We start from the raw sequence: 27,559 nt of genomic DNA on the forward strand, positions 1-27,559 counted from the left end.
TTCTATGTATGCTGGATGACTAGAAAGACTCCAGGAATTTAAAAATATACGGCATGTGTTTAAAGACTGATTTTTTTTAAAATTACCCTAGAGATCCTTTGTGACGTTCTTGCAAGGCGTTATTGCTTTGCGTCTCTTGATGTAGCCACTGAAATCATATTCACACTTGAAAATACAAAAGGTGTTTATGCTTCTCCCAGGAAATTGTGCTATGGTTCTGTGCCGTACTCGAGTGCAGAACCATAGTGATAATTGCTGTAAGATGCAAAAAAGAGTATAGGGAGTGCAACTCAGAGGAGCAGGAAGAGAGCATGGGGCAGCCTCAGCAGCGCCCTGGACCACGGCAGTGCCTCCAGACCACCTCACGGCACCTGTCAGTCTGGGCTTTTGAAGCGGATTGCCTGCCTGCCTTCAAACACAAATGCACACACATACCCTTAATCAGGCTATCCCTAATTAGGCATCAATGCCTAATTGACAGCTTTCCTGCTAAATTGCCATGTATATTGTTCTTAGTAACATTAAGGTTTTATTTGCTCCTTAACCCAAAATTGTCTATTGATCGATGTATTAACTGGCGTTTTCATGCATTTAATGTAATCCCTTAGAAACCAGGTCATTTTGTGAGTGGCAAAATGAACAAAATCTAGTTGCGTATGGATTTGTAATTGAGTTCCCATGTGGACTCTGTAATAATTAATGAGTTGAACTCCAATTACTCTCCTTTCCGCAAGTGGGAATTTTAATAAGGTCTTTCCTAATCTGCTCACTTGTTTTCACAAAAATCATAGAAGCTTCATATCCTCAAGATATCCCTCCATCACTGTGGGTTCAAATTAACCCATGGTTTCAAGTCATGAGAGAGGAGGCTAACAGATATGCACACAGACATACACATGCCAATTGTGATTCCATAAGTCTCATCTCCTTAGGAATATAGGTTTCCAACTTATACTGAAATCAAGCAAAAATGCAACTTAAAAAAAGGATTGGAGGTAAAAATTTAGATTTTTGTGCTGTAGTATAATTAGGCTGGAGACAATGCCAGGAGCTAATCTCACTGAAATGGAGCCTCCCTCTTCTTCCCCACAAAAGCTGGCCCCAAGCTTTGGCCCTGCATCAAGTGCCAAGTAAGAGAAGACATTTGGGGGAGAGGACCAAGTAGCTCAGTGTTTTTTCTTTTTCCTGGGTAAGGGCCCAAGAGAAATCCAGTCTCCTTCTGACCCACAGACATAGGAAGAAAACAGAAGGATGACTGCCGTAGCCTCCCCACCCATCCATGTGCGTTAGAGCCCAGCCAGGCTTACTGCCCTCTTCTCCTCCAGCAGCGTGGGCGGTGGCAATGTCCCCAGAGCGGGGGACCTTGGAGATAAGATTAATTGTTTGTGTTTCTCAGAGCTGCTTCGCCTGGGATGTGTCAGGGAAACATCACTGCTCCAGCCACAGCTTCAAACTTTTCTCTATAACCGTGGGAGCCAAAATCCATCATATTGCTAATGAGGCACGAGGGTCTGATGTAATCAGGTAAGTGCAGATCTGCGGACTAGCACCCAAAACTTATATGGGCTCAACGGGGAAAATGAAGACGTTTCTAATCACCTAACAAACAAAGAGAAGAACAGTGTGTGTAAGATGGAATTTGACAGAATTTTTTTATTTCCTTATATTTCAGTGGTTGGCACACAGAACTATTGTCTTTCAGACATCTTAATGAGTTCTGAAAGGAAAATATTTTTTTAAAATATCACTGAACTTCCAAAGCGCAAGGCAAAAGAAATTCTGTTATTCATAGTGAAAATGTAGTATTTTGAGAGCATACAACCCTCAGTGTCTGAGGAAAATCAGGAGGTAGCAGCCACACCTTTCCTTGCTGGAAATTCACATAAACTGGATTTTTCTGGGAATATGTTCAGAACCTAAGAACTGTATAAATTTATATCTCCTGTACATTTAGACCAACCTGTCTTTCCAGTCATCTGCAGTGCTCTTTCAAGAATGTTAAAAATGCCATATAATTTTAATAACAGGCTTCCACGATCCACTGTTTTACTGTCTTCCATGTGCACCCTAATTTGGCTAGAACTTGTCCCTGGTTTTAGAGGTTTGCAACTGTTCCAGCTACAGCTGTCAGGTGCCTCTGCACACTTCTTGAGGACAGGGAGAATTCTATGCATCTCTGATTATTAATTCTTTTTCTGCCTGGATGTGCCAGAGTTAATTGTAATACAAAAAGTCCATGCAGGACAGCTCTGGATAAAAAAGTAATACAGAGAAAAGTAAGAAACAGCTCACCACAGTAAACTCCTTCTCCAGTTAGATCTCTGAAGATACTGGCATGAACTCTCTCTCGCACGACATACCCCGAACTTGTTTAAGTGTACCGTCACTACTAAACAATCATTTGCATTTATTATTATACTCGGTTCAAAGGCTGATGTCAAGATGTCTGAGGAAAGGAAAGTACATGGTGTATTTTTTAAAAATCCTCAGTTTGATTGGAGTTTTCTGTTTTCCTTGGGTTTTCTTTTCTGTTTTTTTTTTCTTTTTTTTTTTTTTTTTGAAGCGCTGTTCTAAGAAAAGGAAAGCAGGGGATTTACTAAAGGCAAGGCAAGTCGGTTAGTTATGAGTCACCTTCATGACTTATAAAGGGTCTCAAGTTGTTTGGAGCGGGCTTTCTTCACCTAACTTGTGCTGCAGGGATATCAGGCGACCAGCCAGACCAACAGACCTCTGTGGCAACTCTTCCTGCCTCAGTTGCTTTTTTTCATGTTTCGTTTGCCTTGTTTCTCTCTCTCTCGCTCGCTCTCCCTCTCTCTCTTTAGAAGAAAAAAAAAACACAACCCAAGCTCAGTGATCATGGTTAACCTGTGAGATGGAACAAAGGAAGTCTGTGGCCTTCTTGCTGCATTGGTTTTGCTTGCATCTCTGTGTAAAGAAACTGCCTCATAGCAGGTAGGTTTTTCTGTTTGGTTCTTTGGCTTTTTTGTTTATTTTTTGCATGTGCTCTGTTTTTTTAAATGAGAAGCTCATATGCTACAGGAGATGGGAGCAGGCCAAGGGAAGGGGCCCTAAGGCAGGGTTTAGAAGCCTCAGGAGTCAGAGAGGCTAAACTTCAAACACTTGTACACATGCAGAAATACTCAGGCAGGCATCCTCATGGAAATATGCCTTCAGCCATCCAGAATCACACCCGGATAACCAGTCTCGAGTGAATACAGACCCAGTCCCCTTGCTGTCTTTGCATTCACTTTTGTAGGTGGCTACACCTCACGTAACTGATGGGACAGCACACACGAGAAAGGTGTCTGCAGACGTGGGGGATGCATGCTGCTTTTTAGCTCCTGCACCCCTCCTTTTTTGTTTTGAGATGAATAGTTTAGAAGACCGCGCAGCACGGAATATAATTCCTACAGTGTTTCAGTTATCTATTCGGAAGAGATTTATGACTAGTCTGCAGTTATTCTCGTGCCTACAGCTTGCCAGAGACATTTTGAGGTGGGGAAAAGTAACTGTGCAGACTAGTTTGACTTATTTAATTTTGGCCCTACAAGTAGTTTTGGACAAGGGACAAGTTCTGGTCTTCATTTCATAACTAAGCAACAGAGAAATGCCTTCTCTAAAGTATACCCATTAGACTTGCATCATTTAGTTATGGTTTGTTTTAATCCTTTTTAAAATAAAGGTGTTTAAAATGCCCATATAAGAACTTTATATAACTTTCTTGAAATGCATATCCATACCAACAAAACAGGAGCTCCATGCTCAGCATAATAACTGCCTGGTGAAAACTCTAAGATTTAATTTGGTCATAAAAATGTGCTCTGAACTCAAATTTAGCAGCCAATATCTAAGGTTAATCATTTCTTTTATAAGCTTTTTAATATGGCGATCTTTAATTTACAAAGGAACAAGCAAAATAGCTGAAATATAGTTTTAAAAAAAATAATCCAGCTACTTGATCCACAAAGTGAAATAGAGGTACTGGGCACATTTTATTTTAGAGGGAAGTTTTCACCAAAGAAAAGTCTCTTCTATCCACATACACATCTTTGGAGCTCTTCCACTATCTTAAATAAGAAAGATACTTGAATTCAATATTTTTCTAAGTGTTTTAAAAGGAATAGCTTTACTTTTTTGAGAAATTAGAGGAGAATAGAGGACTTAAAGTCCTCCTGAAAATGTAAATAGGGTACCTGAAAATGGATATCTGGTGTACTGTTTATGTACAACAGCCTTTTGTAGGTGATTAAATGAATTATAGAATGTGCTAATTATATTAACCCTAATTCCTTTTCAGTCAAAATTAGATTTCTGCTGTTCAAGGGTAAAAACATCTCTGAAACTGGTACATTTCATTCTGGTCTTATTTTTTACAAGAAGGATTTTTTCATGACTGCAGAGGAAGACAGATTCAAAAACCATTCTCGTATACTATACTAAATTTTAGTTTTGACAAATAAAAGGAAATAGGCACCTCCAGAGGGTAATTTGCCACATTCTAAGAAAGATATACAATAGGTGAAGCACGTTACCCTTTGGCCAGTGCCCACTTCTCTCTCTCTCTCTGGTGAATGTCAAGGGAGGATACAGGGAAGATAGACAGCACGGACTGAAGACCTAATTTTTCTATAGCTGCAGTTGGGTGATGTGAGTCCCACCTCATGTCCCCTACAAATCTCTTCACACAGTCTGCTTGCTGGCATATCTCTTTCAAGTCCCTGAAGCTCCTTCAAGTTTTTTCTCCCAGAATCAGGCCTTTAGTTTATTTTCAACAGGTAATCTGACATTGTGCTTGTGAGCTATGTCTCGTTTATATGGAGATAAAAGGAGATAGAAGACTGGGGCTCACTAGGTCTGTTTCAAAGCCTATTGTGGTCAGTGTGGGTCTCTGTTATTTAACTTTGAAGCATCAGGCTTGGGGTCTGTCACCGTCTGATTCCTCCAACATGATTGTGAGTGTACATACCCATGTGCATGAGCACTGCAGACTTCTGGCCTTGGTGAATTGCCTTTTCTCCCTCACACCCTCCCACTGAAAAGGGGTTTTGTAACAGAGGTGATTGCACAACCCTAAGCACCTTCAGATGAGGCTCCCCAAAAGGCAAAGTTCTAATTTTTTTCTGCTGTTTGGAGAACACCTTGTATCTTTTCTAAATTGGCTACCAAATTTTGCAGAGTTGGAATTACTTTCCTAACCTGCATGTGGTTTTCTTAAAAAAATTATATTGGGAAGTACTATCATCAAAGATGGCATGTCCTCTTGCTACCAATGCAAAGACAAAAGGTTGTGTTTTACTCCAGATCCATGACAAATGATCCCCTGTAGGGGATCTAGGTAAATAGGAATTTGGTCATTTGGACTGGAGAGGCAAAACTGGCTAATAATCACATAACTAGACTAACAAGCTGGATGCTTCTAGTCCATCAGTGGACCAGCGTGTGTCCACTCAGACCCCTGAGGACAATGTACAATGATATACAAATGCACAGGTGGGGAAATGAGTACTTGTTGCTTTTAAACTAAGTAGTTTGAACTCTACTTGTGGTACTACTTCTGAAGGGAATCTGAATATAGACTATGACATGGATGAACTGACTAACCATTGACATTTCACTGACCAAAGAAAATCCTAGGTTAGAGAACAATGAGCTACCTACACGTGAGCAGACTTTTTAAGTGCCTCAATAACTCACAGATTTTTTTTTAAATATATGAAATACAAAAATAGCTATGAATACGATGTCCATTCTCACAGATTTTGGAACGCAGATTGCAAAGTAAAATTACCGTAGCCTGTAAAATTAGTAGTCAACATTTATTTTTCAGTAATGCCATAGGTCTCAGTAAGGTCTCAATCAGTTGCGTTAATATCGCCACAGAAATGAAGATAAACATTGTCACATACTGAGGAAATTACAAAAAGAAGAAATTAAATACGTGTGCATATGTGTATACAAGCGCAGAGAAAATCTTGTCAATGTTTACTCTTTTTACTTTTGTTTTTATTGCTTATAGTTCAAACTAAGTCATCCAGCCTCTCAGTTTATCCCAACTGCCTCACAGGCTCTGCAGAAAGCACTAGCAGATTTCTTGAAGCTGTCATAGCAGAAGTTGACCTTGAGGAGGTATTTGAAATAGGAGAAAGGAACTGTGGAGGAAAAACGTTTGTCTGAAGGAGGGTGGTCTGTAAAAAAGTATGAGGAGAAGTAGAATAGAATATTTCAGTCAGAAGGGACCTACAACGATCATGTAGTCCAGCTGCCTGACCAATTCAGGGCTGACCAAAAGTTAAAGCATGTTATTAAGGGCATTGTCAAAATGCCTTTTAAACACTGACAGGCCTGGGGCACCGACCACCTCTGCAGGAAGCCTCTTCCAAGTAGATGAAGTACAGTAAGGAACATGGCTGGTGGAATAGATCACTTCTGTATAGTATTGACAGAAAAGGCAGTGGTAAGAATTGCATGGAGAACAACTGAAGCAGAGATGACACTGGAGGAAAAATTAAATGTTGCAGTTTATATGTCTCAAGTCAAATGTTGCTACGAAGAAGCCCAGAGGGGTATCTCAGAGGAACAGGCAAAGTCAATGATTAAATGAAGGCTAAAAATACAGAGACAGGTCTGTGGCCACAGAGGTGGGAGGACAACCAAGAAAGAACAGTCACAAAAAGGTAAGGTGGGACAACATTTTCATGTATGTCTGACTGTCAAACAGGGATAGAATAATCAAAGGGTAGATCATCTAGCCTAAGAGCATTCTGATATGGACAGCTTCTGTGGAGGCAATAGCAATGAAAGCAGATATGACGTTTGAAAATGAAATTAAAACACACACCTCTCTGAGGTCACTACAGCAGATGAAGGAACAGAAAAGCAGATAAGTGGATGGGACCTGATGACCAGAGATCAGCAGATAAGATAGGAAGAATAAATGTGTTATTCTGATGTTAGTCACTGAAGGAAGAGAGTGCTGGAAAGAGGAAGAGAGAAATCACACCAGATCTTATGAGCTTTTTCTTTTTTAATGTTGCAAGGGAAATAATAGGGGATTTTATTTTATTATATTTAAGCATGAGGAGACGGTCATCATTTCCATTGATGGCAAGGCCACATTTTTAGAGCTGTGTAAGAAGACAGGCAGCAATACATGTATTTGTTCATGTAATGGAAATCTGACAGCTGTACAAAAGGCTGTTACAAAGGTTCAGCAAGAGGAAACACATGTCATTTCTCACCACTTCCTGATAAAGCATGATTCTTTTTTTTGCCTTTAGTACACAGAAGCAAAACAGTTTGCAGCGTTGGAGATGCCATGTAGGTTTTAAACCCAAAATTAAAATGCTAGGGTACCAGCCTAGGCAAAAGTATCCCATTACATAAATCCAAGATCCTGGGAGTAGAAAAGCCCAAAAGACAAACATTTGGTTATGGCTAGTTAAGCGGTTATGGCTACCCGCTTTTACCCACTTTTGCCTAGAAGGGCTGACTCTGGAGTAAAACCGCAGAGAGCAAATGCTGCCTGAAGCCTCTCGCTTCCCTCACTGCTCAACAGTAATGTTGGAAGCAAGCATGTGCAAGTACAGCACTCATTCAGCTTCTTCAGAGAAACAATTATTAGATCTATTGAAGTGATCGATTTCAAAACAGCCCTTCTCCAAGACTGAACGCTGGAGAAGGCAGACTGGAGAGGAAAGTGCCATCAACCACAAATGGCTGCTGCAAACCACAGATAAAATATTCTTGTTTTTAGCAAAACCTATAGGGGTGTCTAGCAAACCCTGAAAAGATATGAAAGAATTAGGGTTTGGGAAGCATGGTGTAAAGAACAGCAACCTGGAATACATTTAAGATAGTGCAAATTTACAAACATGTTCAAATATTCCTGGGGCAACAGATTCTGAAGTGACAGACACTTCTTGTAGCAAAGTTCTTGTACTACTGCCTAGTGTGGTCCTGATCCAAAGCTTAATGAAGCTAAATTTAGTGTTCCCGCCGGAGGAACAGATGTTTTGCATCAAGCCTTTTGGAAAGACGTATGCCCACTGGGTGACAGTAAGTGAATAAGGAGTCAGGGACTGAGAGACATTAAAAGTGCAATAATTGAATCAGAGAATAATTTAGGTCAGAAGGAATCTCTGAAGGTCATCAAATCCAAATCCCTGCTCAAAGCAGGTTCAATCCACAATAAATTCAGATAAGACAATAGCCTTTTATTGACAGTATTAATTTGCTTGCTTTCTTCCCCAAAAAAACTTGCATCTCTCATCCTCCTCCCCCGACCTGCACCCCTCACCCTCCACACACATACCACATATGCACACACAACACTTAGGAGTATTGATGTATAGATTTAGAAACTGTTCACTTCATTGCCCACAAATGCAAATGTTACACCACAGGTCTCAGTGTCTGACTTCAGTAGGAGTTTAGCCTGAACACTCATCAGAGCTCTGAATCATCATTTTAAATTTGAGGTTTGGAAATTTCTAAACCACTTTTTTCTGCCTACCAAAATTTTAAAATCATCTTGGAATTTTTGTTTGCCACTTACATATCACAACTGTGTACTTGGCTGGTTTCATTTAGAGTGGCACAAAGTGAAAGGTAATTTCCCTAAAATCTCTAAATTAGATCACAGTCTTACTATGACATTTTAACTTCCTCTTAAAACATGTGTTAGTAAGAGTAGGGAAGTTATAAAAGTACATAAGTTTCTTTAAATTTACATACAAAAAGATCTCCAAAATTGCGTCTTATATATAATGTCTTGTTTCTCATACTGTCTTTCTTGTTACTTTTTTCTTAAACAACAGTAAATGTTTTTTTTAAAAAGTGGTTACTGGGAGACCAAACAGAAAGCAAACAAGATTCAACCATTTCTGAACTCTACCCAGGAGCTGATACTTTATTTTAGAAGGATGGAGAAAGGAAAATATATTTCAATCAACACATACTTAGCAGAGAACTAACTGGGCATTATTTAGGCCTTTTTAAACCTGCTTGGAATGACTGTCTCAACTATTCCATCCTTATTACTGATGTAAGTAACTGAAAATTGTAAAAAAATTTCAGATAATTGGATATATAGTGAGGATTCTCTAACCTTTCTTCTACTGAGTACATTTCTACTTCATTATGCTATTTCTTTGCAGATTTTTGAAATATTTTATGGAATTACTGATTTCTAAAACTATGTTTTCCTTGTTAGTTTTCAGGAGAGAGCTCCTAATAGGCTGAAAGAAGTAAAATAAAAAAATGTTCAACTTTGGTCAAAAAGTTTCAGAACTTATTAATTTTATGGTCAAAGCATCAGTGACTGGTTAATATTAAGAAGCGATTAGCAAACAATGTACTGTTCAACGCAGACAAATATAGTCATTAATCTCATTCTAGCCTACTGGAACGAGGATATAGGAGCCCTGTATATGGATCCTATACCGGCAACTAAATCTGTCCAACGGGTTTTCTCTCCACTCAGTGCTCACTTATTCCAGAATATTTGTTGCTTAATCACAAACACCGCATCCTGATGAAACTATGACTATTTCTTAGCTCTGTTTCTTACGTCCTGTTAAACAGTCAGCTCTCCTGATAGGCATTTTGTCTATTTAAGTAAAAATAAACCCAAGTAATTTTTGCTTTTGTTTATCTTGGGTTCTTAACATTTTGAGTAACTTGGCTGATATTAGAAGTCTTTGTTAACTGATATCTAAAGGGATATAAAATTAGGCAAGATCGTGCTACAATCTGTATTCCTTCTGCTCCGTGCAAGTAAAGCAGCACAAAAAATGCAATAAGCAGAATGATGGAAGTCCTTCAGAGAAGACGAGTAGTGAATGTACTCTAGTTCTCTCATAAAAGTAACTAAAACAATGGTTTTAAATGTACAGCAGATGGTTCCTTTGTATTTAACTAACTACAATCCTTTTTCCTCTGATGTCTGTCCTTTCTCTGATATATATTTTAATATGCATTTCTATCTTTTTTTTGTCTTTTTTTTTTTTTTGTAGGTATATCAAGGGGAAAAAACCAGTGGTTTCAGTTCTTTATGTCTCATACTCCAGTCTCTGGAGTTCTTCTGTAGGCTGTATGTTGTTAATGCTAATCGTGATAGGGGTTTTTACCTCTGACTGACTCCTACATGTTAGCATTAACACTGTATCATGCCTCTTACCAGAATTCACATGGAACAAACAGCTACTGTGGGAGGAGAACAGAAATCGTGAATCAGTCAGTACTATGCTGGGAAAACCTCCGTTCTACGTGTAAAAAGACGAGTTGTTCTGCATACAGGCACATTTGTTAGAATGTTTGCTAGGTTTAGAGTCACTGGAAAAAGCAGGGGAAAAAAGCAGCTTTGTGTATCAGTAAGTCCTTACTAGGATGCAGCACGTGTAACATTTTGAGCACAGCAACCTCCTTTTTATTTTGTTTTATTGCTTTTCAGGTCTTCTGGCTTTACTTCCCACAAATATATCTCATTTCTTCATTTTATTTAGGAAAGAAAAATGATGAATTAAACTTTTGGCATGTATAACTGTGCATTCTATTCATTTCTATAAAATTTTATTATATGTTAGAGAAAAACTAACAGAAAATGTTTCTTTGAGATTTTATTGTCAGTTCATTAGGAGAAATGGGTCAATGGGTCATTAGGAGAAAATGAAAATATATTTATTTTACTCTAGGATTACCAGTGCATTCCAAACTTTTCGAAAAAAATCTCAAAAAATTCAAGAGAGATAGGAAAGTATTATTATATTTATTTTGTGGAAGGTCAAAATAGATACTGAATACTCACAGTCACATAAAAACTGAGTGACAGAGCCAGTCTTTAAAACTCTCTATCTTATGCTCTAATTAAACCTGCTTAATAAATAATTTAATTATGGAACATCAGTTTGATGGGGGAGCAGAAGTGGAAACAAAAAACCTCAAAGTACTCACCATTCATTAAGAACAGAAATAAGGTTAATGTTTGTGCTGTATCAATACATATACCCTTTTCTGTTCGCAGTGTTTTGACTGTGAACCCCCAGCATGAGGTATGACTGCAGAGCACCTCGAGACCGCAGACACGTATGAATCAATGGCCCCACATATAAAACAGTCTCACCTATGAACAGTCTCGCTGAATATGACTTTTCCACTCAGACAGAACCGCTGCAGGGCGTAAATGTTTTCCAAATCAGGCTGTAAGTTCAGTGGCTCCCCTGGGGTTGCATACAGCCAGGGGCCATGCCCACCAAAAAGCAAAAGCCAGCTTCACCCCTTCCAAAGTCAGAGCTGTAGCTCTGAGAGGGCATTCTCAATGTCGTGAAGCACATCTTGTTAAAGAAAAACATATTCCTATTCATTTTGCAGGAAAAATAGCTTTGAAAGCCGGGAGGAAATTGTGGCGAAAGAGAGGAGGAAAGTCGATCGAAATTCCCGTTTCTTGGGACCAGGGTGAAAGGGTGCAGCGCAGTTTGATTTCCCTCTCCATTTGAGGCAAAGTTTGGCACTATCAGTTCTGTTACTGAAGCCACGGTGGTCCCGAGCCCCTAGGAGCAGGGGCGTCGCAGGCTCGCAGGTCACCGCTGCTTGTCTTCTCCGAGGTGCGGTTACCAGAGAGCGGGCAGCAAGCCCGGCACTGCCCTGATGTGGTTGCCGTACCTACGGAGCACCTAGCTGCATGACTGACACTGACAGCCGATTTTATGGCTAAGATTTCTGTGAAATGCAGAAATCTGGAGATGCTGTTGAGCTTGTAAGCACAACTTAAATTCCTCCGTGGGATGTATAGATTAAAGTGAAGTATTAATTAAGTGATTACATTTACTATGTCAATTATGCTCACAAAAGGAAGATGTTACTTGGTATTTTCCTTCGTTCCTCAAAGAAGTCTCATTTACTGCAGAGCCCCCCAAGCCTGCAACCAGTAAGAGATTTTTTTCTCTTCTTCAAAGGCTTTAATTAACATCAGAGCAGCGTACCTGGAGTATAGTACCGTCCTCGGTGCTTGTGAAGGCCACAGTACTGAAACAATGACCAGCTGTGACTTCCTTACTTCACCCCAAGCTTTCCACTCCCCAGCCTGGACCTCCCATTTCTATCCTAGACACATGCCAATGGAAGGTATATTAAGGAGGAAAACAGGTCTTGCCACTCACCGTCCTGATTCATAGTCATGCTATAAAAATCAAATGTATGTTCCCTTACATTTTCTCTCTCTTTAAAATGTAAGTTGAGTGACCCGCAAATGTAAGAAATAAATAGCAGATATAAATATGGTCATTAGACCATTTATATGTATTTTTTCTGCATAGCTGATTCCCCAGAAAAGCAGGCATATTAAGCTGTAGATATTATAATAGCAGATATTAAAAAAACAGGTTTTCTTTTTACTCTGAAAAAATGTTAATGCTGTCCATGACTGGGGTTAAATCTTGTGAAAGACCACAGCATGACAGCATTACCATTTTCAGATGGTTGGTGTTCTTCAAGAAATATCCACTGCCAACTCTTCCCATCGAACGCCTCTACGATATTGAGTTCCTGTGTCTGGATTCCTTAAAAAACTAATAAAATAAATGTAGCTGCACTAGCAAGTTCACTGGCTTCAAATATAACAAAGTATTGTGATAACGTGAATGGTATAGCATTAGATAAGTTACCAAACAGCAGTTAGAGATTACTTCTTGCCAGAGGTTAAAATAGAAAGGAAAGCTCATTCTGGCTGCTGTCATAAAAAGGACTCGACGTCTACTGATGATTGAGCGTTTTCATCACTTGCATGTGTTCAATTTCCTGGGGAAGAATTTCACTTCCTTGGTAAGAAAAAAATAACTCTCTTGACATTTAATTCCTTCTGTTATGAAGGAAGTCAGACTAGATCATAATTGCCTTTTCTATCTCCAAAATCCATGATAACGTGGATTATAGAATATTTCTGTGGAAAGAAATATCTCACTTGGTCAGATAATGTGTATACAAAGCTGCAACTGACTCAGCTCAACCTTCCTACTGACACTTCTTAGGATTAAGACACCATGTAGCTTTAACCTTGGTATGAGTTTCCTTTTTGGTTAAAACCAATAAATAAAAGGGAAGGCTCAAGAGCCTTAAGCTCAGCGCAAAGTTTCTGCAATTTGGAAAAGTTTCAACTCTCTTTCAAACAAGACGTACAAGGAGGAACAACTTGAATGTGAGAAGCCATGGAGCTACTACTGAGATGTTGTCGTGGTTTAACCCCAGCCGGCAACCAAGCACCACCCAGCCGCTCACTCACTCCCCCCCGGTGGGATGGGGGAGGGAATCGGAAGGGTAAAAGTGAGAAAATTCGTGGGTTGAGATAAAGACAGTTTAACAGGGAAAGTACAAGCAAAGCAAACCAAGGAATTCATTCACTACTTCCCATCAGCAGGCAGGTGTTCAGCCATCTCCAGGAAAGCAGGGCTCCATCATGCGTAACAGTTACTTGGGAAGACAAACGCCATCACTCTGAACGTCCCCAACTTCCTCCTTCTTCCCCCAGCTTTATATGCTGAGCATGACGTCATACGATATGGAATATCCCTTTGGTCAGTTGGGGTCAGCTGTCCCAGCTGTGTCCCCCCCCAACTTCTTGTGCACCTCCAGCCTGCTCGCTGGTGGGGTGGTGTGAGAAGCAGAAAGGGCCTTGACTCTGTGTCAGCACTGCTCAGCCGTAACAAAAACATCCCTGTGTTATCAATGCTGTTTTCAGCTCAAATGCAAAACACAGCCCCACACCAGCTACTATGAAGAAAATTAACTCTATTCCAGCCAAAACCAGCACAGGCGTGCAACAAGGAAGAAGGCTTGAGTTCCTGCCTTTTCCCCTGTAATCACAGAATCATAGAATGGTCTGGGTTGGAAGGGACCTTTAAAGGTCAACTAGTCCAACACCCCTGCAATGAGCAGGGACATCTTCAACTAGATCAGGTTGCTCAAAGTCCTGTCCAACCTGGCCTTGAACACTTCCAGGGTTGGGGTATCCACAACTTCTCTGGGCCACCTGTTCCAATGTCTCACCACCTCCATCATAAAAAAACCATCTTCTTTATTTATTCCTTATCAGAATCTGGCCAGTGTCACCTTCTGCTCATGTATGTTGGCCTAAATCACCCCACCCTCCCCTTCCTCCATCATCTGTGTTTTGCAGTATGGTGTCTTCCTAGACTTTTTCTTACCTTGAACTGGCTCTGCACTTCTTTTACTGGATGGATAAAGTAAAAACTGCCTCTTTAAACCTGAAAAGCAATTTAATAAAAAGAAGAAATAGCCAAGGAGGGGACTTTGCTTAATTTTGTAGTCTCTTGTGTCCATCTACCCTCCCCCAATCCCTGTAAGCTCTGGGATCTATAGCATTCAGTATAGAGGAATAACAGTATTTACTTTCCTGTCTCTTTTTGAACTGACCTACAGTGGTCTCTTTTGGCTACTTCCAATGCAGATAAAATATAGAAATGGTAAAACACAGAAATGGCCCTGAGCTCAAGGACCAGATCTCCCTGTTGCTCTGTGGCTGCCATGAGGACTGAGCACTCTTTCCATGTGTACTCTTGCTCGTCCAAGAAATGTTCAGGATTTTTTTTTCTAGTAGTGGCATCACTTCATACAGATAGGGTAGGGAGTACTCGGAGTACCTTATGATCCATGCCCGGAAGATGTTTCTCCCTGCGAGTGTGGCTCTGAATCTGTCTGTGGCAGAATAGGAAATTGAATCTACATCTCCTGCTTCTTTGGAAAGTGCTGTCATCTCCGTACTGCTGGTAAGAAAGAAGTGGACACTACCTTCTATTACCAATTCTCTTTTAACTGCTACTGTCTTCTGCAAGAATCTGGTGCTTTTCAAAGATGTCCTCCAGCTCCCTCTCTCCCAAAGGAAGACCTGCCTTCTGGAGACCACATAAGCCGACATGTGAGCTAGCACCAAGTTCTGCAGAAGTTTGAGCTTCCACCTTTTTACACATAGGCCTCTGGGGAAAGGAGGAAGTTTAATCTTATGTAAACTCCAGCTGGCAGCCCTCAACAGCACTTTCGGTAACGTAGTTCTGCACTTTCAAAAAAGTCCCTTCCATGGGGCTTCACCCATCTCCCAGTGGGGCAACTCTCTTGCTCCTCTCCCGCCAGTGAGGCAGCACCTCTCCTCCCTGAGCCACTGCTCCCACCTAGCGGTAGGAGCTCTGCTGGTTCCCCAGGCTCTGCTGCCAATTCCCCTGCCAGTCCTGCACCCACTTGTCATAGACCCAGTAAAGGTCAGGAAAGGGAAATTCCCCCTCCAGATTTTTCAGCCCAGCTATACGCCTTTCAAATCGTTTCTTACGCCGAGCGCTATAAAAGCCGGATCATGCCCCACCCCCAAAAAAAAAAAGCTCTGAAACATGAAACTCCTGTTAAAGTTAAAAAATTTCCTAAGGGGAAGCAGCATTCTCACCTTCCTCTGCAGGTGGTGGAATCCAGGAGGAATTCTGAACTGGATTCCCCAAATACAGAGCAGACACCAGGAGACTGCATGGGTTGGTGAGGTAACCTGTTTAAGATTCAAAACAGGCCACCTTGATCAGTTCCCACTTGCATAATTTCACTGTGGTCTTGGGTTAACCAGACATAGCAGGTACCTCCAAAAAAACCAAAAAACCGAGTAAATTTTGTGTTCCTCAAGTCAGGAACCAATGCTTGCTTTTTCAGTAGCACCAGAGCAACAGGTCCAAAGCCAAAGTATACTCCGGCAGGCTACGTTTAAAAGAAACACAAATATTTGAAGTTCAGTGCAAAGATCACTTATAGTCTTAAGAAAATATATAGAAGGTGTGTGTGTACTTTTAAGGTAAAACTTGAACCAAGAATCTTATTTAAGAAAACAAGCATCTGTACCATTATAAAAAGTCCTCTGCAACATTAATCAAGAGGAAAAAAAAATGAGGTTTTCAAGTAGTCTGAGAAGGCATGGGCTGTACTTTAAAGATGTGTTGTATTTAACAGAAACTAAACCAGAGGTCATAGCCTGTTAGCATATTGACAGACTTCAAACTTCACTGTATACCGTAAATTTGAATAGCTAAAGATTGCACTAAGCACAGAAATGCATAGGAGCAAACATATTTTAACACATACCTTAAGCGGATTTCTGCAATTTCACCAAAAGCTACTTTTACCGCTTGCATTTCTTCTTCTGTGCGCTCTGACACATTCAGCATTTACTTACTGACTTATTTAGTTCGATTAAGCTAGGTAAGATTTCCTTTCCTAAATGTATTTTACTGAACTGCTACCCTGCTCTTACAAAACTATAGTGTCAATTAATTAGAAAGCAAGTGATGCAGTTAATGGTAAAAATAGTAATTGGGATAAAATTCAGAGAAAATATTTACACTTCAAATAGTTAATAAAAATCTCTTCTGGTATAATGAGAACAGCTCTAATGAGCTAGGGATGAAAATACAAAATGTCAGAAAACATCATCTAACAAAAACCCCTTGTGAAATTTAATTGAAGTCAACATATTTAAATATCAAAGAATGAAAATGCATAATAAATCTTACTATGCTGGGGATGCAAGTAATAAACTACATTCCTGGTACTATTCTGGAAAATGATCTTTAACTGCACTTGTACAGCAGACAATATTAAACTCAAAAAACTTTTCAGCTTTTACATTCTGCTATTTTTGTATTAGTAAAGCAATGGCAATTACACAGTTGTCTACTGAATGGAGTCTTTTGAACCAGAAACACAATAGAGTATCTAATTTCAATTCTGACAGGAAATCAAAATGAGCAAAATAATCATCTTTTGTAACCCTTTAAGGGCTTCTGAAAGGGCTTTTTTTTTTTTGCCTTTTTCCTTTCTTTTTTTTTTTTTTTTTTTTTTTTTTTAAAGATACTATTTGTCTCAACTTTCTATCGCAGTAGGCAAAACACTCAGTGGAATTTCATCAGGAAGTTCCAGCACGAAACAAACACATCAGGTCAGAAATTAGAAAGAAATACTTTCTTCATGGAAGACCAAACAAGGGGTCTTGAAATTACATCAAGATAAAGGGGATGGCCTTTCCAGCTGCCGGTTCAACTACAGTCTGTAGGTCAAACTGCACTAATCACAGAGGACAACATCTGGACCCATACAATTGTTGTTGAGATAAGGACAAGGGTAACTTGCAAGATGAGTTACCGCAAATAAAACGTTACAAGTGACATTCAAGTGGACTGAAATGTCTGATACTGGCTTTGTATCTATCTGTGATTTAGGTCCACAGAATTCAAATTAATTAGCCAAGACATTTTTATATGCAGCACAAATAAGTCATGTAAAAATACCCATTTTATTATGTACATTTAGAGTTAAAGTTAATTTAAATTGATACAGTTTTTCCTTCTTCAGTTCCACCTTTTGCCTCATGACATTCTGCTGCTGCTTCCAAATATTTTTCTTCAGTGACCTGCAGAAACATAACAATTTTGTTATATTTTTAAACATAATTTAATTCTCCTTGATCCTGGAAAACCTCCCCTCATACTGTCACTGTAACAAGAAAGGACAGCCTACAAAGACAATTATTGTCTCCAAAATTAAATAACCTGAACTACAAGCATCTTCAAACTAATTTCATAGAAAAATATCATGGGTTAGGCTCTGAGCACATCCTTGGCTAACAAGTTTCAGTAGACATACAGCATTTTTTTCTTTCTCTTGCCACACAAGTAAGTAAAATATTTGATCTGAAGGCTCCAAAACATCTGCTGTTTAATTCTCATGAAGATTTCCCAGGTTTAAGCATGCCTTGAAAGTGAGTCTCTGGTTATATGTGGCTTATGGTATCTTATAGTTCCATTTATCTTAAAAACTTGCCTTTTGCATTTATTCAGTCATTGTAAAGCTTCTCTTGGATAAGTACATTTCAACTTTGAAACACTGCTGTTTAATAGAAGTATGTTTGCAAGAAACCCTTATTTTCCATGTAGCTTTTAAACAGGCAAAAAGTACTCAAACGAGTGCATTTATGCAGCTTACTGAAATAGCATTCCCTTCTATCTCCAGTAACTTCCACCTAGGTTCACCCAGTGATATTATATTTTATCCCTGCATTTACTTGTAAGAAACATGTTCGTATGTGTTCTCTCAAACCTGTGGCAGAAAACTTGCTACTATCTACAATCTAGGTAAGTGTAAATACATTATTCCAATTTTTAGTTTTCTTATTTCATGTTCACAATTAAAACAGGAAAAAATAATTTTAAATTTTACACACACGATACCAACATTAATTCTAGAGATGAATTTGAAAAATACTAATATAGTTTAAAGTGATAATTAACAACAGCTTAGAGATTTCATGTGCATCTGATTTTTCTTCACCTGTGAACAGTTCCATTCCTAAAGATATGTTCTTGAAGATAGTACCCATCTCTAATCATTCAAATTCTACTCTATCACAGCATATCTTTATATTTGGTAAGCTGTACTTCACCGCTAATGAGACTTACCAGCCTCTTCGATCTTTCCAGCAGTTTGTGCCACACGGTGTGGTGAGCCTGTATTAAATGTCATTAAATAATGTTACTGGAGGCCAGAAAAAAAAACAACTAACATCTTCTCATAGCATAGATTCTGACAAGTGTATAGAAATGATGGCACAAAACCATAACAATCCCCAATTCAGACGTTAGAGCTTATGATTTCAGCTTCCAATTTGCCCATATTCCATTGGGGACTTGAATAAATGTCTGCTGATCATATCCATTCATTGTGTGGAATCATTGAGGGGGTAATGGGCAAAAATGGGAATTAAAATCTAATGACAAGGAAGGGTACACAGAGATGAGGTGAGGAACCCAGTGCCCACTTGTCGCCTGAAAACTTCCCCAACTGAGGCAATAGCACATGTGCTAGACCACAGGTCAAAATCATGTAAGTCCACAGAAACGGGAAGAAAAGACTCCTGCTCCACCTATAGTTCTGCAAAGCCTTTGTTTAAGACTGATTAATGCTAGGACTTTTTTTGTTACTGTTGTTAAGTTTTGCTTTGGTGTCATGAAAGACTTTGAAATGGTATCCTTTATCGTGAGTATAAATTCAAAGTTCTGCTCTTTCCTGAATCTGAATAAACACTGTCAGCAGCCTCAATTTCAGAAGATTAGCATGCACAAGTAACTAAGGCAAGGTGAATGAAATATCCATGCAGAAATTGCACAATCAAAACAACACTCTCAGTACTGAAAAATAACACCAAGGGCCCTCTGATGCAAACTTCTCTAGTTCTGATTTCATATCCACAACAGTTCCAGGAAAACGAACCCCAAATATCCGACATAGTCATCATCGTGGGCCTTGCCTTTCTACTACTGTTCTCACCTCTGAATTACATTTGGCTACCAGCACAGCATATAATAAAGATCAGAAAGTAAGCCAAATGCCCTAACTTAGAGAAGGAAAACAAAATGGATTAGTTACCTTCAAATGGACTGGCAGGGACACACCCTGGAACCTCCTGAGCAATTCAGACTGGTTAGTCTGAAGGTTATGGGCTGCCGTTATCTCATACTGGAAACAGAAACTTGTCCTTGGAATATGAGGTCCTTCACTAACATCTACAAAGTCACCAAACCTGATGGGAGCAAAAAAAAAACCCTATGTCAAATATATTCAGAGAGAAATACAAGCCTATTTGTTTTTATTTTTGATTAGCAAATTACTATCTACGGAACAGATGAAAGAAAATCCACACAAATCCCAAACCAAATCCAAAGAAATCCCCAGTTCAGCATTTCTAGGTTTCCTGAAGCAAAGGTACAGATAACACAATTTCCTAAAACGAATTTATGAAATTTAAACCTCAAGTCTAGAAAGAGGATCCTAGGCGTAACAAATCTTTGAAGCCAGGTTGGCTTTAGAAGTGGGATAACTCTGTCATTCACCAGAAAACGATTTGTCTCCAAGATCACACATTTTCCACAGTACAATGTTTAAAACCCACACAGGTATTTCCCTTTCAGGTCTTGGAAAACTGCAAATCAGTTAAGAACAGTGAGAGACAAAAAGATGTACAGCAATAGAACATTCAGAACAAACCTCTCCCAGAAATCAATAGATAAGCCATTTTCCCTCTTATTGAGCGAACTAGAGCGTGGGAGGAAGGAGGAATAACAGACACAACATAGTTCTAAAATTTCAAGAACCATCACTGCAAAAACATCTGTTCCTTTGTAGAGATATGGACTCCAAAATCAAATACAGAACAATTTAGACATCTAGAAAACTGAGTATCCTACACTAGCCTAAGTTAGTCACAAATTCTTTTACATGCCTGAGATACAATACAAGCTTCCTGCCTCCAGCCTACGAATTCTGTATCTTACACTGTATCCCAGGACCCAGCTCCATTCTCAACCCCACCACTACAAGGCAGTAGCTTGCTATTTTGGAAGAAAAATCCTCTATACAATGCTAACTCTTGTTTTCAAACAAGTATTTGGTTTGTATTTTGTTTAACCTGTCAAGCTCTAGAGATTTATTTAGATTTTATGTAAAAGCATTTAAAGCAGTAAGACTTCTCTGGCACTTACTACCTTTAACACAACAAGAAACAGAAATGTAGTGAGATCCATCAAGTGTTAAGTATCATGCAACAATGGTTGTATTAAAAAAAAACCCCACCCACACAACAACTTAAGACAGACTACAGATAGCAATGAATACAAGTGATTTCTAAATTGAAAACCAGCACAAGTAACTTACCCTTCTCACTTGTAGAGAGTACTTGCAATATAATCAAATCTTTCAGTGAATCATTACAGAATGAGAGGTCAGTTTTGCTCACCTATGTAACGTTACAATTCCTTCCACATTCTGAGAAGCTTTTCGTTCTATCATCTCCATTTTGTATCTGAGGAAGACAAAAAAAAGATTTAAAAAAATCTCAACTTTAACACCTAGTTCTTATAAGAATACTTAAGAAATCGATTTAAGGAGCATTCTTAAAAATCATGTTCTTATTTATGTGAGCTTTAAAACAGGTTTAAATTCTTAATTTTATATGACAACATGTATTGGCATGTTTCATAAAGCACGTCATACACACCTGTTAGTCTAACCTCAGTTCCTGCAAAAATTATGGAGAAGATTATACCAAGTACTATTGAAAGGCATTTAAAGAATAATGCAATCATCAGCCACAGTCAACATGGGTTCACAAAGGGCAAGTCCTGTTTAACTAATTTGATATCCTTCTATGATAAGGTCACTCACCTAGTGGATGAAGGGAACGCGGTGGATGTAGTTTTTCTGGATTTTAGTAAAGCTTTTGATACTGTCCCTCACAGCATCCTTCTGGACAAGTTGCCTAACTGCGGGATGAGCGGGTTCACTGTGCGCTGGGTGAAGGACCGGCTGAAGGGCAGAGCTCGAAGGGTTGTAGTGAATGGGGCTACGTCTGGCTGGCGACCAGTCACCAGCGGTGTTCCTCAGGGTTCAATTCTAGGGCCAGTTCTTTTCAGTATTTTTATCAACGATCTGGATGCAGGAGTTGAATGCACCATTAGCAAGTTTGCTGATGATACCAAACTGTTGACGTGCTGTTGACTCTCTTGAGGGACAAGAGGCCTTCCAGCGGGATCTAGATAGATTGGAGCATTGGGCTATGATTCATGAGATGAAATTTAACAAGTCAAAATGCCGGATTCTGCATGTAGGACAGAGTAACGCCGGGCTCGAGTACAAACTGGGAGAGGAGTGGCTGGAGAGCAGCCCTGCAGAAAGGGATCTGGGGGTGCTGGGTGACAGCAGGCTCAATAGGAGTCAGCAGCGTGCCCTGGCAGCCCAGAGAGCAAACCGCATCCTGGGGTGCATCAAATACGTATAACCAGCCGGTCAAAAGAAGGGATTATCCCACTGTATTCAGCATTGGTATGGCCTCACCTGGAGCACGTGTGCAGTTCTGGGCCCCACCATTTAAGAAGGATGTGAAAGTCCTTGAATGCGTCCAGAGGAGGGCTGGAAGGAACGTCCTATGAGGAGCGGCTAAGGACTCTAGGTTTGTCTAGTCCGGAGAAAAGGAGGCTGAGGGGCGACCTCATTGCTCGCTACAGCTTCCTGAGGAGGGGAAGCGGAGAAGGAGGTGCTGATCTCTCTTCCGTGGGATCCAGGGATAGGACGCATGGGAACGGTTCAAAGCTGTGCCAGGGGAGGTTTAGACTGGACATTAGGAAGCATTTCTTTACCGAGAGGGTGGTCAAACACTGGAAGAGGCTTCCTGGAGAGGTGGTCGATGCCCCAAGCCTGTCAGTGTTTAAGAGGCGTTTGGACAGTGCCCTTAATAACATGCTTTAACTTGGTCAGCCCTGAATTGGTCAGGTAGTTGGACTTGTGATCATTGCAGGTCCCTTCCAACTGATATAGTCTATTCTACGTATATGTTATAGGATGGCCATGCTCTCTGAATAGAGTTTTATTCAGAAAGATAAAATGAACCTACTACTTCAAATAAAAACAAGAGTTCTTCCAGTCATATGTAAGACTAGAAGACACACCTAAACTGGTTTTATGCAATGTGTGGTCCTCAAGCTGGTCATCCGCAAGACAGCAAAGTGTTCTCTGCTCTTTCTACACACACACAAATACACATACCATGTCTAAAGCTATTATGAAAAGTCAGCTCCCACCTGCTGTCAACGCTTGCCAGCCAACGTAGTGAAGAGATGTTAGTCCGTATGTCACATTAATATCAGCTTCATTATTAAGCTAAAAAACTAGTTATTTTTGCAACTTTAGCTTTAGCATAATTTTATTTTGGTTAACAAAATTATAAATTATTTATCATTTCCCCCCACCTCTCTCCAACCACCAAAAAGCTGTGCACCAGAGAATTTTTTTCCTAAAACATTGCTTTGTTTTTCCACCGGAGAAGACTGGAGTGTTTTGAACAAGCCTTCTTTTATAGCACAGGCCAGAGTATTTTACCCATTTTCCTCCTGCAGAGCTCAAAAACTGCATTTCATCAAATCTTTATTTGAAGATACCAAAATATGAAAAATCTACATTTCTTTGAACATGAAAGCCTTTCAGCAAAGGCTGAGAGTAACTAGCATGCCAAGTCTAACCACTAGAGTTTCAATTTAAAAGTAGTGAAATCTTGAAGCTCACTATTAAACTAAGAAGTTTACAGTCTTCCCATTTGTCACAAAAGTACATTCAGCAAAGGTGCCTGGTGTTGGCCTCTGGAGGGAACATTAAAAATGAACTAAGGTAGTGTGACAAAGAGAACAGAGGCATGTTCATTCAGAGTAGTGGGAGAAGTACCTTCTTACTTCACCTGTCACATCTTATTTTAGATTTACAACAACAAGCAGAGATTTAAATTAATTTCTAATTGTCTTTCTAAAAGAAGGGCAAATTCAGACACTTACCTGTTATGTTGAAACATTTCACATGCTACTTTTGCTTCAACATGCAGTGTTTCAAATGGCAGGTCTTTATGAATTAGCTTTCTGGCATCTCTTGTAAGAGAACGGAAGCTGTCCTAAAAAACAGTTGATACATATAAAACCGTCACCACTGTTTCACAGCTGTACTGAATAGACAAAGCATAGGAAACACTAAGTATTAGTCAAAACATTAAAGATCATCTACTATAAATCCTAAAGATAAGAATATCGCTGTAGGATCATAACTCTTACTATTTATCTGCAACAGATCGCTACAGATCATCGCTGTTTGAATGGACTGATTCAATGCCCAGTGAAATCAATAGGCATTTTTTCATCAGAAACTATACATATTAATTGGAGTTAAACTTCTCAGGTCTTCCCAACATGATATATATACATACAGTCTTGCTACTGTAAATATTCATCTGTGTATCCCAGAGTCATGATTCCACTTATAAATGACCTCTATTCTGATGGAATCAAAAGAAAACAGTACTGAATAATTAATAAATAGACATTGATCACTTTGGTCCAGAATCCAAAGCTCTGCATACTTAGATTTGTCGATAAATAAGAAATTGTTATTAGGAGAAATTACATTTATAATGTCACTTAGAAAACATTTCAAACTAAGTTACTTTAACTACAAGATCATATTGAAGAAAAATTCTGCATTGTACCAACATTGCTTTGTTAGCCATACACACCTCTGCTAATATTTGGGCATGAGAATAAGAATAGGTACCAGACGAGTAAAACACTCATGATCACACCAGCTACCAAACAGTTATGAGACTTAAAGTTTTTAGATTATTATTTACTGAAAAGCATGAAATACAAGCAAGCTATTAAGAAAAGCTTCAGCTGAATGTGCTCACAGTTCTTTTACAACAATAAACCCATTATGCTGTAAACCACTAGGTGAAAATACACATATGACACACATTTTTATTTTCAGAGGGCTCTATTTACACGAAGGCTATAGGGCTATGGTTGCATCTACATTACCAGGCAAGAGTGGCTGAGTAGGAGCAGTTCTGTATAGTAACAAAGATGGCACTGAGGTCCCAATAGCCACACCAACTATTTTGGGAATCGCATTTCAGACTGGAGCTACTCTAGCCCCATACATTTAAAACCTGTAAGTATTTGGAGGACAGCTCTAGGTTTAATTTCATCTGAAAGGAACCCAGTTTGTGTGCTCTGAGACCACTCTGCCATGAAAGCCAGTATGTGGTAAATGCGGAGATTAGTTTCCAAAGACTACTCCTGAGCTAAAATAAAATACTAGTGTACATATGAAAAGCAAAAAAAAACTTGCTGTCCCCTCTCCCCTATTAGAGAAGAACCACTGGACAAGGATGCAAGCGTTATAACTTTTTGAGGAAGAAGTTATTGTGCTTACGTTTGTTGGTTTCCAGTCATTCAGTCTATTGTCCAAAATTACATCATAACAGAAAGCTCCAGAGATCACTGCAATCCCAATTCCAAAGAGAAAAATATTCATGTTTGTAACAAAGTACCTATTTTATTGCCATAATACACACTTATAAATATATCAAAACGAATGAAAAGAAAAACAAAATTATCCCAAGAAATCCATCATAAAATATAAATTTTCAGCTGTGATTATACAGTCAAATGGTAGATTAAACCTGTATCACATCACAGACGAGCAAAAGTTGTTACTAACTCTGTTTGTACTTCCATAATCTTCCAACTTGATATACACACCATAATTTTTAGTAACTCAAGTGCTCACAAGGTTATGTAGTTATTAGTCCAAATTTCACAGAAACATATCACATCTTCTAAATACCTCACTCATGTAACTTCAAAATAAAAAGGTTATGTCCTCAAGTTACTAACTTAACCTATGAAATCCTAAGTGGTCTGAAACCCAGTTGCCACAGACCAGTCTTCTGTACTCTGATAACAAAATTGTTTTCAGTGTGATTGCTATAAATTAAAGGCTACAACAACAGCATGTAATACACAAATCAATGCTAAGTACCTTCAATCATTGGAAAAGGAGCCTCTGATTTTTTTGGTGATGTTATTAGACAGTCACTTAAGAAGCAGCAAAAGACAAGACAATCAGCATAAAACACTTATATCACCTGGCACTTCTGGAGCTTTAATCAGATTCACTGAGTACTCATCTTTGAATGCCCGCTTTAACACACATGCCATGATCATGGCACAGGAACGCCAATAGGCCTATAAAGAGAATTTCAAAACACAGGTTTATTACCTAGAAGCTAACAACCCATACCAGATGAACATCTGCTCTTTATTCCAAAAGACCACCAACATTTAACCGAATTATGCACAAACCTAGACGTCAATCCAAGCATTACTTTCTTTAGTGTTTAAACTTCTATTTAGAGATGATTCTCCATATAGGATCAATCAAAATAATCAAAACTGCACTTAAAATGCAAGCCAGATGTTTCCCTGAAGATACTTAAATCTGAAATCATACAATAATACAACAATATAGGTTGGAAGGGATGACCGCACATCACCTAGCCCACACCCTAGTCCAGCTAACAATAACCATGATGTGCCAACCAACTATTAAAAATATCTGAACTTTCACGGCAACAAAGTTCAAGAAAGAAGACAGGCATGGAACTGAAAGGGGCATACAGAATCAAGTGGTCATAACCAGGCTCACCTACAATGGGATAAGATACAGACTTACCTTGTTTACTTCCTCTGGATCTTCATCTTTGAAAGTAAGGAACTGAATTTCACATGATCTGGTCAAGGGTCTGTACATATCCCAGACTTCACCATCCACAAGAGCTAGAACAGATTTCCTGCAATGCCATTCACTTAAATCTAAAGAAAATGAAAAAAGCATTACACAGTTAGTAACCACACTCCTCAGTCAGCAGTTTAGACCCCTTTATTTGTAACAACAAACTGCAAGTTTCACTTTTGTAAATGACTTGCAAGGATGAGCTGTTAATAGAGCCTCCAAAAATTAACTCAGTTTCTGCTGATGTATTTTAGTACAACTGTATTTTAAACATACCAACTACAAATATTCTGAATGCATGTCTGTTACCTGGGTCATTAAAACGTCAATAATATTAACATTTCAAATTTGGATGACAAGTACTTCAATTGGCAGCGCAATTTTCATCACCAGTGGCACAACATTAGTTTAAGAGTCCATTCACTTACGCATGGCACAATTGTATGGAGTAGACAAAGCTTTGTTCATTACAAACACGCTGCCAGGGTGAGATTTCCCAGTGTATTTTACTTCGATTTTCTCAATTCGTGGATAGAGAGATAACTGTCTCTCTTTCTCTTTGGTAAAGAGCTCATTACGCATCTGAATCACTTCGTCCGATGTCAGTCGAGAAATAGTCGGCGTGGAGATGAACCCTGGTAAAAGGAATAATCTAAAATAAGCACTAAGGAGTTTTTAAAGCCTTTTTATAAGACGCTTGTTTCTACAGAAAGGAAGACATGCCACTGCACTGCTAATCCATCTGCCTGTCTCAGTGTGCGTAAGGTGAGCACTTACTGCCCGTCCATTCCTGCTCCCTGCCATGCCTGCATCAAGGCACAACGGAAAACCCTGAAGCAACGAAAGCTTAATGACGTTCTCTGGCTGCAAAGGCTCCTCCCTCAGACAGGCCCCTGCGGCCCGCGCCCGCGCCTCGTCCCCACGGGCGCCTCGTCCCCACGGGCGCCGCGCCCCGGCCCGCGCTCAGAGAGGCCTCCTCAGCCCAGCGCGCCGGGGGCCCGAGCCTCCCCGCACGGCCAGACCCGGCCGCCCCAAGCCGGACCCCTCAAAGCACCGGTGCAGGACAAGCCGGCAACCGGCGCGGCGCCCCGCTGCGCCCGCACACGCCCCCGCGCCCGGCCCGCCGCCACTCACGGCGCCCCTCCCGCCCGCCCCGCAGGCAGCGGGCGGCCCAGCGCGCCGCCATGCTCCGGCCGAGTCCCGCCGCGCTGGTGCCACCTTCCCCGGCTCCGCCGGAAACAGCGGCGGCGGCAGCGCGGTTCCGCCTGGCGGTTCGCCCGCGGCCGCCAGGCGGCGCCGCAGGGCCGCGTCCGGGTCCGGCTGGAGGGGCAGCGCGGGGCCCGCGGGGCGGCGGCGGCTCGGG

The 27,559-nt window shown here is 40.0% G+C and overlaps 1 protein-coding gene across 2 annotated transcripts; it reads right to left on the reverse strand.

Annotated features, from left to right (window-relative positions):
* Nucleotides 1-17,287: 17,287 nt before the first annotated feature.
* Nucleotides 17,288-27,433, reverse strand: MRPL39 (mitochondrial ribosomal protein L39). 2 transcript variants are annotated; one of them, XM_075170685.1, is made up of 10 exons: nt 27,331-27,433; nt 26,625-26,831; nt 26,137-26,276; nt 25,550-25,649; nt 24,835-24,902; nt 23,409-23,521; nt 20,825-20,890; nt 19,459-19,612; nt 18,492-18,539; nt 17,288-17,446 (listed from the first exon to the last, which is right to left on the reverse strand). In XM_075170685.1, exons 1-10 carry the CDS (start codon nt 27,380-27,382, stop codon nt 17,360-17,362), a joined length of 1,035 nt encoding a protein of 344 aa, XP_075026786.1. In that variant the 5' UTR covers nt 27,383-27,433; the 3' UTR covers nt 17,288-17,359. The 2 variants fall into 2 exon arrangements, with proteins under 2 accessions (XP_075026786.1, XP_075026789.1); XM_075170688.1 differs by lacking the exon at nt 27,331-27,433 and adding an exon at nt 26,974-27,224.
* Between the last annotated feature and the right edge of the window lie 126 nt (nt 27,434-27,559).

The sequence above is a fragment of the Calonectris borealis genome, chromosome 1 (genome assembly GCF_964195595.1).
Source record: "Calonectris borealis chromosome 1, bCalBor7.hap1.2, whole genome shotgun sequence".
Taxonomy (NCBI): Eukaryota; Metazoa; Chordata; class Aves; order Procellariiformes; family Procellariidae; genus Calonectris; species Calonectris borealis.